Raw genomic sequence first — 12,652 nt, forward strand, 5'->3', positions numbered from 1 at the left:
AGAATACTGAAAGCCTGCACTTTGTATTGTTAGCCTTTAGGTGGAAATTGTTCTTTTCCATATACTTTACATGTTGTAATTATACGTCAAAATGTTTTCTCAGCCTTAGGGAAGGATGGCCTCTGCTGTTAACAGCTGTTAATATATCTGTGAGCTAAGAATTTTAATATATATAATTCTTTAAGAAATCTGTACAGCGATCTAAAATCATACGACCCTGTTAGACAGAAGCAGGTAAAAGATACTTCTAATGTCCTCATATTTTTCATTGCAAATTATAGTTCTATACCTTAACTTGTGTAGCTCTGACCAAAAATTTGTATTGTCAGAGCATTCAAATTCCCCATTGCAATCCTTCACTGTCAGTTTTGCAATATTCCAAAAACTTTTTGTCCTAAGACTTAGCCAACAAGTACACAAGTAATTCTCTTATATTAAATGTCATTAGTTGGCTGGTTGCAACTTGCATATGCAGTGGAAGGGGTAATGGCTGTCCTTGTGCCAGAGGAAATACAGAAATTTTTCCCTCCTGGAATACACCAGGCATGCAAATTGTGGTAAAGGGCAAGAGGGAGATCGCCCTCCCTTTCCTCTACCCTGTACAGCTGATTATTGCCAGTGGTGCTGGAGAGAAGAAGGGGAAGGAATTGCACTGGGAAGCAGAATCTCTCCTGGGGCTTAGTGAGATTGAAAAAGATTTTCCTTCAATTTCTGAAACATCAGTAGGCTGATTATTGAGATGAGCAGTGCTTGTGTTGAAGGACTGAGGAAGCACAACAGCTTTAGCTGAGCTGCCAGTACAGAAAAATACAGAACCTGTATTTATTTCCAAATTCCAGAAGGATTCTATCAAAGTACCTCACAGAAGCATAGAGGTGAATGCCTGTTGTGCTCGATGGCATATCCCACTCTGATTGCTTCTGAGGGTAGAGCATTAGGCTTAGTATAGCAAAAGTTTTGTCTTTAGCAGAGTTCTGCGTCACTCTGACCTTTGCACCTACGTACCCACTCCAAGAGTATTTTCGTTCAGCTACAAACTTGGAACACTGCTCCCTGCTATTCTTGGAGCAGAGGCTTTCTTCATCCAGGTCACCATCAAAGACAGGAAATGTAACAAGGAAAAGCTGTTGCCAGCAGCAAGGATCCAGGTGCAGCTGTTGAAGACAGGTTGCTGGAAGTGAGGATCTCCTTTCCTATAACTGAATGAGCAGTTTTCCTGTTTGCTACCCCCAGCTTCCCTACCAGCCAAAAAGAAGAACCCGGATTCCTGGATCAGCAGATTCCAAGACTCTGCGCAGAGCTGGAGAGCTGAGCTTGCTGGCTCACTTTCTGTTTGTGTTCTTGCAAAAGGTTGAGCGCTGTATACCACAGATGCTTCCATTGTGCTGGATTCTACTTTTTCCTGGAGTTTGGAAATCTGCAATAATTTTACTGAAATTTATTAGGTTTGGCAAAAAAAAAGCAGAATCTGACCGTGTTCAGGTTGCCTAGTCCTTGATGTTTCATTATTCCAGAGGAAAGAAGGGAGTTACTATGACTCACAGTAAAAATCTTAGTGTTTCAGTTCTTACCTTTATGAATCATATTAAAATTGGTATTTTGTTTGCTTTTTTTGGTGAGAAATGTAGGGGTCATTAGGCTGAATTCTCCTTATCATTGTCATAATTTTGATGACCTTGTATTCAAGGCTGAGTTACATTTCATATGTGTACCGATCATTTGTTAATTATAGATGAAGGAACTGTACTTCAGTATGCTGAAAATTTGCTTGCATCAAAGTAGAGAGAGGATACTTGTTAGTTCAGGTATTGAAATTTCTGTTTCATCTAAAAATTCCACTAGGATCTGAAACCAGTCTAAAGTAATAGATGATGACTGTTTCTGTGATAAACTGAATTTTGCTTTTTACGTGCCACCACAGTTATTTTTGTTATTTGTGCCACATTATTTGTAAGAAGCACTTTCCTCCTCTGCGTGTCACAATTTAGCCCAAAGTCGTCTTTGTACAAATAGCCAAGTGAGGTCACTAATTGCATTCCTCATGTTGACAACAAATTGTGCTTATGAGCCATTGCCTTTTTTTTTTTTTTTTTTTTGTAACCAGTGCTGTGTGTGGAACTGTTCAGACCTATTGTGGTATATGAAAAGGTTTATAATTTCCTGTTAGGTGAAAGGTTAAGAAAAACCTAGGCAATGAATCAGATTTGATGGCGTTATTTCATTTATTTCTGTAGTATTAAGACTTCAGTTTGCTGGTCTTCATTCCAGTTTTATCGAAGTGTGACATACCTGTCAATTAGCTTTACTACTTTTCATATAGAAGAGTGGAAGAGCCTTGCCTCCAAGTCACACAGTGAATCGAAGTTGGAATACAGGGGTCAATATTTGACCCTTCTGCTTTACTCTTTTTGATCGTACCTGTGCTACCTGCCGTAAAGCTTCAGTATCATAGGTTTAGATAGATACATGCTTAAGGCTTAGCTTAGGCTATTAAGTTTCAATACCATAATTGTCACGAGTAAATTAAAGGTCATATTTTGCTGTTCAGGTAAAAACACATCTTAGAGGGGATATTTCACATTCAAGATCCGTATTTTTCTTTTTTTATTTGTGATTTTTTTTTCTTATTTTTTGCCAACCATAAAGTGAATGACCTATAGATATGAGAACTTTATTCTTTTTGGTGTAACGAATGTGAAACAGGCCATGCTTAATGTTAAAATATCTGCGGTGACACTTTGTTCAAGCACATGGAACAAAGCTAAAGCCAGACCTGTTAAGTGCCTCCTGGCAAACCAATCCTTTGATGTGGACAGGAGCTCTGTTGTGATTTCTGACACCCTGCCCCCCAGCCCATCCAAAATTTAAAGCTCAACCCTGTGAAGTGCTGAGCGTCAGTGAAAGCCACGTAGGAACTGAAATGTTCAGCATCTTACAGGATTAGGTCTTTACGTTGGTCCACATCTTGTACGTCATGTGATCTGTTGTTCTTGAACTAATAGATTTTTATTTTTTTTCCCCTCATCCTGAAAACTAGGTTATGTTGTGTCAATTCCAAGTCCTGGTTATGGAAGTTTATTCTCATTTAATGCAAATAAAGTAAAGCAAGCCATAAGGCATATTTCCTTCATAAGAAGATTAACATACAGAAATTGGTTCACTTATGTTGTCTTTTGTGCTGGTTTGGTCTTGTTTCCTTAAGATGAGATAGCTATCTCTGTAATATTAGTATATTTTACTTGCTGTAATCTGACCATTCTCTCCCCTTTTTTCTCCTTCCCTAAGATTATCGTTGGAGAAACTGCAGTGTTTTGTCTACAGTTAGCTACAAAGGATTTTGAAAACCAAGAAAAAACAATATTAACTGGAGACTGTTGTTATATAAATCCACTGGTGCGCAGGACCATCAGATTCCTTGGTATGAGCAAAATTAATGCTTTCATTTTCTGAATGGTGAGAGTGATCAATTATGTCTTAATTTTGACCTGGGGAAAATACTCAGATAGCCATATGACATTTCATGTGTAGTCTTAACTCGGGTGTATTGAGTTCTCTCCTTTTGAGTAGCAAATGAAGCTTCTTGGAAGTTTGGATAAAAAAATAGTTGCAGAAACAGCAGTAAAAATAGAAAAAAATGGGACCACGAGGGCAAAGAACAACCAGTGGGCCTGGAGGACAGTGGAGTTGAAAAGGGAGATACCCTTGTGCCGTATCTATAGTTGACAGTGTTCTTTTGGTTACGCACACACGTAGCAGCCAAATTTGAAGACATTGGGATATAAATGTGTGTTTGAAGTCAAGCCCAATTTAGGTACTTTCTTAGCCTGGAGATTTTATTATAGTCTGTAGTAGAAAACTACAAGATCCAAGCTCCACTGAAGTCAGCTGTAACTCCCCCATTGACTTAAGTAGATATGAGATGTCATCCTTTCTACTTAGTTCATTGTAAATGTGTTTGGAGGGAGAAGTACAACAACTCAAAATGTCTATTGAATATTCCCAGATGCTGGTTTTTAATACGTGCAGGGATGCCATAGCAGGGCTCAGTTCTGTTGTTTGCTTCTCACTCATGGTTGTATCTAAGAGAAACAGCTGGAGGAATGAAGCCTTGGGGCAGCTAATCCTCCCCTGTGTCCCAGTTGCAGGGGGAGGGAGGGGATGTGCAGCTGTGTCTGTATTTGCAGTGTTTGTGTAGCAGCCGTGCCTGCCTTCAGAGAGAGCAATTGCTCGCTGTCACAACGGAGTGCTAAAAGTCATTAAGAATGAGACTGTCTTGCATAGGTCCAAAGGAGGTGGGGGGTGATGATGAGGAGCTTCTCCTGCTCCAGTTGCTCAGTGTGTAATCAGTGCCCACGTTTCCTTCCCGCTTGGTGGGCCCTCCTTCCTCACAGAAGCAAAAAAACAATTGGGAGGGAGGTAGGGGATGAACAACGGCCTCTGCACTGTTCTACCAGATGAAGCATCACTATCCGTTATGCTCACACAAAGTGATGTGGACACCTCTGTTGAGGCAGTGCACGCCCTTGGGGCTTGCTGAAAGGGCCCTTCTGTGCAGCCACTCAACTAGGTACAATCCGCTGCTCACCAGTGTCTAGCAGCTCAGGGTGAGTTAATGTTAGTGTGACATTGCTGACCAGCCAGGATCCCAGAAATCATCCTCAGTCCTCTGGCTTTGCTGAGGAAAAAACCTGACCTTTAGAAATGCACGTGTTTCTGTGGCATCGTGTCTGCTGCGATGTACGTCCCTCAAAGTCCTCATGGTGTCCCATGAATTTGGGAACTGCCAGAACTCACGCTATGTTCACAGTGAAATAAAGTATGGGAAAGGTAAGGTGATTTGCCTGTGGAAATACAGGAGGAAGTCTGTAGCTCAGGTGGAATTTGAACATGCACCCACTGGCTTTGCCTCCCAGTCAGGGTGCTGTTCTGCATTTCCTTCCAGAGTTCACTTTATGCTTCCAAAAGGATGGAAACGGACCTCAGAATAGCAAAAATCTGTTTTCTTTTAAGTAATCAGATACAGGCATTTCCATTCTAATGAATGAGTACATGTGCTTAATGCTTTGCTGATGTGTCTGATAAAAAAACCTCGTTAGCACAAATAGCTCCTCAAATACATAGGTCTTTAGCTCATTATGTTGATATTGTGATTAATATGCCATGCATAGAGATGTACCCAGTAGCAGGCCGATGAAGACAACTCGTGCATGGCAATATTGAATATTCAGTACTTCAGCTTCTTTACAGCTGCAAGGGAAAAGAAAATGTTTGTCCAGTATGTATTATGACTTTTCAAGTTACTTCTCCATCAGGGCGTGACTTCCTTGGTTCTCAAGCAAATTTATAGGGTGAAGAATTTGCCTCTGTCACTTCTGTTTAGTGAACATGGGCAAAAGTTAGGTACCAGTATAGCTAGCTACCCCAAACAGTGGGAATTGGTGGCTAGGGGGCCTAGGAAAGCGGGCTACTTGCAGAAGAGATGAACCTGCTGCTCCGAAGGACGGAGAGAGGTCAGGTGTGTGGGTACGTTGCAGCGTTCGTGCTGCGGTTGTGTGGGAAAGTACCATCTTCAACATGAACCAGGATTTTTAGGGTATAATATATGTGAGGGTTTTTCATGTTCTTAAATGGAAGGAGCTGGTATATTACTATGATAAATACTATAGTATGTTGTCCTGGAGTGAAATTGTGAGGAAATTTAACTCTTTGTTTCCCTCTTTAGGAATTTACGCATTTGGACTGTTTGCTACGGACATCTTTGTAAATGCTGGACAAGTAGTAACAGGGAATCTTGCACCACATTTTCTTGCACTTTGTAAACCCAACTATACAGCACTTGGATGTAAACAGTACACACAGTTCATCAGTAGCGTACATGCCTGTACTGGAAATCCAGACCTTATCATGAAAGCCAGAAAGACATTCCCATCCAAAGAAGCAGCACTAAGCGTATATGCAGCTATGTATCTGGCTGTAAGTATATTGTACTATTTAATGTCATTATATTTTTGAGAGCAAACGGCTCACACTGTGAGGGGAGGAGGGAGGAATGGGAAGAAGATAAGACAACTATTGGCTGATTTGATATGTGAAAACCTTCTGTGAGTTACTGTGAGGCCTTTGAGAATTTGATTCATTGGACTTAATTCTAACAATTACAGATGTAGTGGTTTCTGAGCCTTGAAAGCTAAGGCAATGCTGAGAAAAGGGCAAGATGTCCAAAAAGGGTTATAGATTTAGATAATCAGGTTCTTGGTTTACTTTTTTTCCAGTTTCCAGAGAATGTGGGATGAGGCTTTGTTGGGTAGTAAATAATAAGGGTAGGGATTGCGCATGACTGGGAGTGGTTCCTTTCCATGCAGTACAGATTAGCAGAATTGCACATGGCCATATTCTTTGGTGGGGTGAAGCAGAAGAGTGGGCGTATCTAAGTGTCTCATCTCTGCAGGTTTCCCAAGATCTGTGCATGTCCTTAAGTACGAGAATTGGTATTTATAGGTATCTCAGCGCTCATGCTAAGTCAGTTTGGCTCTTATTCTGCAATGAAGTGGGCTACAAGACAATCTAGCCCTTCTTCCCTTTCTCCTGTCTGATGTAGGTAGTGATGAGCAGGGCTGGGATAAAAACTGGTGTTTACTGCCTGGCATCACAGCTGTCCTAGAGGCTGTTGGGAGGTGTGGGGGGGCAGGTGAGAGGCAGGGTGACTAATGAATCTCACTCAAGTAACTCTGCAGTACTCCCTGGCTTCATTTGGAGTGGACATCGTTCTAGTCTTAAGCAGAAGCACATCTTAGTTAAGTTGTCCCTGGCACGTGCCTGTGGGAGTCTCTTACCTGACCTGCACTGGTAGTCACAGACCTCTGTAGCCCTTTGGGTGTGCCAAGGGCTGCCCACATGGTGTCAGTAGGGAACTAGGCAAGTGTGTGTGTACCTCTGTGGTCATTGCAGGACTCATCCTGTAAATTGCCTCGGTATTTGAACGGTGGCCTGCCCATACATGGGTATGTGTATGTATGCATCTGTATGCATGTATATATACGTGTGTGAAAGTGTATTGCTTTTGAGCATATATTTAATGAGCTGACTTTTAATTACTGGTTGATCTGGAAACTGATACTTGCCAACATGGCAAAGATCCCAACCCCATCCACAGACAGTGTGCCAACTCCATGCATCTGAGTATGGTTTTAGAACCAGTTGCTTAAAATCCACAGCATTGACAGTAGCATTTACCAAAAGTTCCTTGTGAGCAATGTCTGCTTAAGAGATGTGGATCGTCAGTTAGTACAGGCAAGTGTTATCTGCAAATAAGAGATGAGCAATAAAATTCTATTCTAACTTGAGGCAAGTGTAAGACTCCCAATAGTATTATCTTTATTTGGGGAGATATCTAACGCTTTGCTTCACCGAAACATACCTCTAAATTTGGCGCAAGCTATTTTAGAAAATATTCAGCATTCTTCATTTTAATTGCTCCTATTTTTCTCATCCATCTGTAAAGTTGGATTTCCACTCTTGCCATGAGTCACAGTAGCTAAAGGAAACCAACTGTTCAGCTACTGCAAAGCAGGAAGACAAATAGTGTTTATACATTTTAAAAACAAAAAGTAGACATTAGTAAGGTCTAATACCTAGTATCAATGGCTTTTGGCATGAGCTAGAGTACTTTATGCAAAACTTATGTTGTCTGTGATCAATATACAGTTAGCAACATCAAAAATTAAAACTGCTGTGATCTGTTTCATGACTTTATAAGCTTTCAGTAACTGCAGAAGTGAATATATCCTATGTCATTACTGTGTTGCAGCATGATTCATGACACTCATTTAGCTGAAGCACTACAAACTGCTGACAGGATTTCTGAGTTCTTATAGGCTGCCTGATAAGGTGAATTGCTGTGACATATCTGAGTGCTATGATATATCAGCTGAGTTGTAGCCTGCAAGTTTAGGTCCTTGACGTGATATTGGCAGTCTTTTTAGTCTTTATTTTTTTTAAATTCTGTTGCATGGTTACAGCTAAAAATACTGTTTATTACCCACCAGGGAAAGAAATGCAATGTTCCAATATTTGGGGTCATGGCCTTATACTGTCATTATGTTTATCAGGGTAGTTGGCCCTGAGTAACAACTTTCTCATTGCTGTTCACTGTAGTAGAAGATTTAAACAGTAGCCTAGTCTTTGTAAGAGCTGTGGTACAACAGTTATTGAGAGCATAGGCATAAAGACCTCCATATATTACCTAGGTAGTATTTCATGAGCATGTGATCTGTGATACAAAATGTCCTTTCCTTTTGGTTAACAGAAATATTTGGGAGAGAGGGAGGGATTGTTACCAATCCTCCCTGGACATTTTAGCCAGCTGTGCACAAAACAAAACCAGCTTAAAGATATAAACAGACAACAAGCTGATCCAGAGTCCTTGCTCTCTGAGGAGATGAAGTAAACAATGTCAGACTTATGTGATTTCATCGATCAGCCCATTTAAAAACAAAGCCTATGGTTTATCTAATGATTCCCTTATCTCATCCCATTTAAGTGCAGCCAGGTCCTTATCACCTAGCATCTGTGCATATTGTCTTGTTAACAATAGCTTCTTTTTTCGTTTGAGTTCTTGAGTTTTCCTTTTTTCCCCTCTCCCCTCTTTTGAGAGTGGGTGGCTGCTATGGTAACTCTGAATTCCCCTCCTGCTGAAAGTACAGTCTTTTTCAAACAGTTGTATTGCTAATATTTAGACCTCTCTGTAGCGTTTGCCTCTATTACTTTCTCTCAGTGCCTATCAAGAAAGACTTAGCAATGGAAGTGTTGAATGGCAGCACTATGGTTAGGTGTTTTCTCTACCCCGCTCCAAACACAGACACTTCAAAGGATCCGTTACTTGTTGTCTTCAGACTTTTGGGTTTATTTTTCCCAATGTACCAGAGTCTTCAAAATGAACAACTGTAATTATTTTCCAGAATCTTTAACCAAGCTGGCTGCTACCTGGACTTCTCCTTATCTGTCTGCTCAACTCCTCTTAGACCTTTTGCTTTTTTGTTTTCACTTGAGTTGAGCTAATAAATTGACTGCATCAGCTTCCACTTATCAGCATTGCAATTCACACTTTCTCAGGCTGGAACAACATCTGCTAACACAGGTATTAAGGCAAATGCGGCAAGTTTATTAAATATAATATAACTGTATAAGCCACACTGATATGCGTAAGCTGACACAACCTGGACAAATAGAGGTATATTTTGAAGCAGAAAATTATGCACATACTTGGTTTTTTTCCACAACTGAGACACAGAAATGAGAAGTCATGAGTCTTTTTTTTTTGGGTAGGATTTCAAAGTGATATATGAAGATTTAGTCAGTTTATTCCCATGGATTTAAATATGAGACTCATGACTAACAGTTGTCATTTGGTGCTGCAGACCTAGGGGACTGATCATTGCTAGTTGTAGTTTAAGACAAATCTTAAGTCATTCTATAAAATTTTGCTTTTTTTATTGTTATTCTTACTGCATTGGACAAGAGCAGTTGGCAGCCAACCTGTCTGTAGGGTAGTGTTTGAACTTGGTGGTACTGCTTACATTTCAGACTTGCTTTGGATTTGGACTGATATAGGAGCAGGTTTAATGTTTTGATAGTTGACGTAGCCCTTAGGTCTGTAGGCTGCGTTTTTTGCCTTGTACTGTGAGCCCTTGGCCTCAACTACAGCCTCAGGCGGGGCTAGCAGGTAAAGCTGACAATTGTTTCCTCCCTAAAGAGCTTTTGTTGGGCCTGTGATCATCTTTTCTGCAAGATTCTTGCTCCTGGCATTCTACTGTATTGTCTTTGCAGTTTGCTGTGTTTCTAAGTCACTGGAAAAAGACAGCAAGGCAGCCTGGGTCACAGTGCTAGCAACGTGGTGACATTCTGCTCGGTGTCGCTCCTTGATCCGGTCTTTAGATGTAGGCCTCCTCTCGCTTCTCCTTTCTCTTGAAGTGCCTGTTTGGCTCCTGCTCAATGGGCAGCTGGAAGAGGTATGACAGGCCTCTCTTTGATAGGCTTTAGGGTGCGCTCAGGAGGAAAAGGAGTAGCAGAGCCACCTGACTGAGTCGGCTTTGTTGTCCGGTTTTTGTTAGGAAATTGAAGAATTAAAGGATTCTTTTGGCTGCTTTTCAGGGGCAGTGTTAGGGAAGTGGAATTTCTTCCCAGTATCTGGTGCAGCAGGTAAAAGTATCCCTTGATACTGATTGTACAGCTTGTATCACAGGCTTCATATATTGGGTGTATTGGTTACTTTCAGGCTGGATAGTAAAATAACATTACACTTTGATCCAGGAATTTATCTAAAGATCTCTAGATATTTCTTGTCAGTTCTTCATTATAATTCAATTGCTCAAGATAATGACCTCTGTAGACTGAACCAGCTTTAATTAATATTTAGGTGTATCTTACAGACCTCGTACATTGAAGGATACCTCTTTCCTTCTCCAGTTGTTTATAGAGTTATGACTGTGGGGAACTTGTGGGAAACTTAAGAGTAAAATCCAGCATTTCTAGAGCTTTCTCTTCCTTTTGCCAACCCAAACTCCTAACTCTGAAAGCAAATTTTTGTCTAGGCTCATCAGTAATTACTGCAAAACTTAGGGAGAAAGCTGGAGGAGGCTTCAAAAGCACTAAAAAAATCTCCAGTGGGCAGTTGCAGAAAGGCCCAGATGATTTGAGAATATGGCTGTGGTTTGCTCTAGTAATAATTTGACCCAGTAATTATTAATCAAACAAGCTGAAGAGCTTTTAGATTATCAAACAGGATTCTAACTAAACAGTGAACCTGGTTATAGACTACCATCTACTATAGCCCACCACTTTTTCAGCTTTTTCATTTCTGAGTGTCTCTTTTCTTGTAGGTATGATGAATACTGAAAGTTGTGAACATTTCACAGTTCCTCAGGTGAACATCTATAACATTTCTTATATTACTTGCATAGTTCAAGATTCTTTCTTTAATGATAGAACATTATAAAATCAAAACAAAACATGAGATAATTTATATTTGGAGCGCTGCCTGGGATAGGTGCCTGTACAGTGATTCCTTCCTCTTTCTGCTTGTCGCTGCATGAGTCACTATTCTCTGCCCACTAACGGACTGGTCTGTCTCTTTGTCAGTCCCCCAGACCATCTGCTTCAGGGAGGACTGAAACAGCAAGCACAGAGGGGATCTTCCTCCCCGCATCCCTGGGCCCCAGGCTGATGAAATCAGCTAGGAAAATTAACCTGCCTCCTGGCTGGAGCACCCAGGCTGATGACTAGCTCCACTCAAACTAAAATGGGACTGTGGGACCTGTTACGTGTGTGTTTGTTTGTGTGCACAGAGATGTGTGTGGGTGAGCCTAAAGATAGCTGAAAGAAGACAACCGGGAAGAGCTTGCAGCGTAGCCCAGGAGGCCACTTTGTCCTGCACTTGACACACAATTCCAGTTCTTCTCTTAGGTGTTTTGGAATCATTTTGTTTGCACTAGATTTAGGACATATTTCACATGAGTCAGGCTTACAACATGACACTTTTGAAAGCTTTCCCAGTACAACCTAAGTGCCAACACTATGATTATTCCTTATGTTATGACCTCAGACAGTCATGGCAGAAGCCTCACAGGTTGCTTTGTCTTTGGTGAATGGTGGTGATTTTGACTCTTTCAAATACCTGTTTTCAAAACAACTTCAATTAAAGTTTTACTTTCAATTTATGAGGTTCTCTGGAGACTTTGCTTCCATCATCTTGAAGACTGAAAGTGAAATGTTTGTGTTTTCCTGAAAAATCTAGTAAATGTTGGTATATAGAATGATCAGGTGTATAGATATGACTCTCTGCCAGTGTCTACTTGCTGGTATCGCTTTTATGTCTTTTTCATACTAAAATCTTATTTCGGAAAAAAGAAAAAGCAATAGCAGAAGTTTATCAGGAGAAGATTCATCGTTGATCTGATGTTGCAGGAGAATGAGCAACCTGCAGAATTAATTCTAACTACTGTATCAATCCTTGTCCTTACATACAAAATCTGACTGCTGTTCGTTGTCTTGTTGACTAATTTAAAATATTTCTTTAATTAGATTCCTCCTCTCCCAATTTCTGTTCTTAAAAGGAACTGAGATGTTCTTGTTCAGTAAACATCTTTAGCCATGTAAAAATTTGTATTGTCATTCATTGTCATTTAAATCACTGAGCTATTTTCCTTTGTTGATACTGCATTTAATATTTATGAAAAGTAAGAGAAGAAAAATCCTGTCGTCTTTTCAAGATGTTCATTCTTTGTCAATTACTGACTGTGCTGGTTTATATCTTTTCTTCCAGAATCAAGAAGAAAACAACTACTTAATTATATTTTATTCTTAATGCAAATCAGATCTTTAACTGAGTTGACTGTGTTAATATATTGTACTAGAGCTGCAAGAGGTCAAGTTTAAAAATGGACATCTATGAATCCTGCCTTGGAAGAGTCTACGTTTGCTATGTAGAATTTTGCAAATATACAGAGAGCAAATGTAGCAAATTTTGCTACATTTTTTTCAGGAAAAGTTTACCCTGTTTCTAATGATTCTTTAATATATATTTTAATATAATACTATTCTTAACATCAGTACTACCTGTTCTTTAAAGAAAAGATAGAAATGGTACCTATGCTGG

At 40.2% G+C, this 12,652-nt stretch overlaps 1 protein-coding gene across 4 annotated transcripts in view; it reads left to right on the forward strand.

Moving 5' to 3' along the window:
• Positions 1 to 12,652, forward strand: part of PLPPR5 (phospholipid phosphatase related 5) — a 93,086-nt gene that overhangs the window by 19,505 nt on the left and 60,929 nt on the right. For all 4 annotated transcript variants that reach the window (XM_074598257.1, XM_074598256.1, XM_074598258.1 and 1 more), the window contains exons 2-3: positions 3,286 to 3,418; positions 5,723 to 5,973. In XM_074598257.1, the coding sequence (XP_074454358.1) occupies positions 3,286 to 3,418; positions 5,723 to 5,973 (384 nt within the window). The remainder of the gene's footprint in view (positions 1 to 3,285; positions 3,419 to 5,722; positions 5,974 to 12,652) is intronic.

This window comes from Larus michahellis, chromosome 8, assembly GCF_964199755.1.
Source record: "Larus michahellis chromosome 8, bLarMic1.1, whole genome shotgun sequence".
Taxonomy (NCBI): domain Eukaryota; kingdom Metazoa; phylum Chordata; class Aves; order Charadriiformes; family Laridae; genus Larus; species Larus michahellis.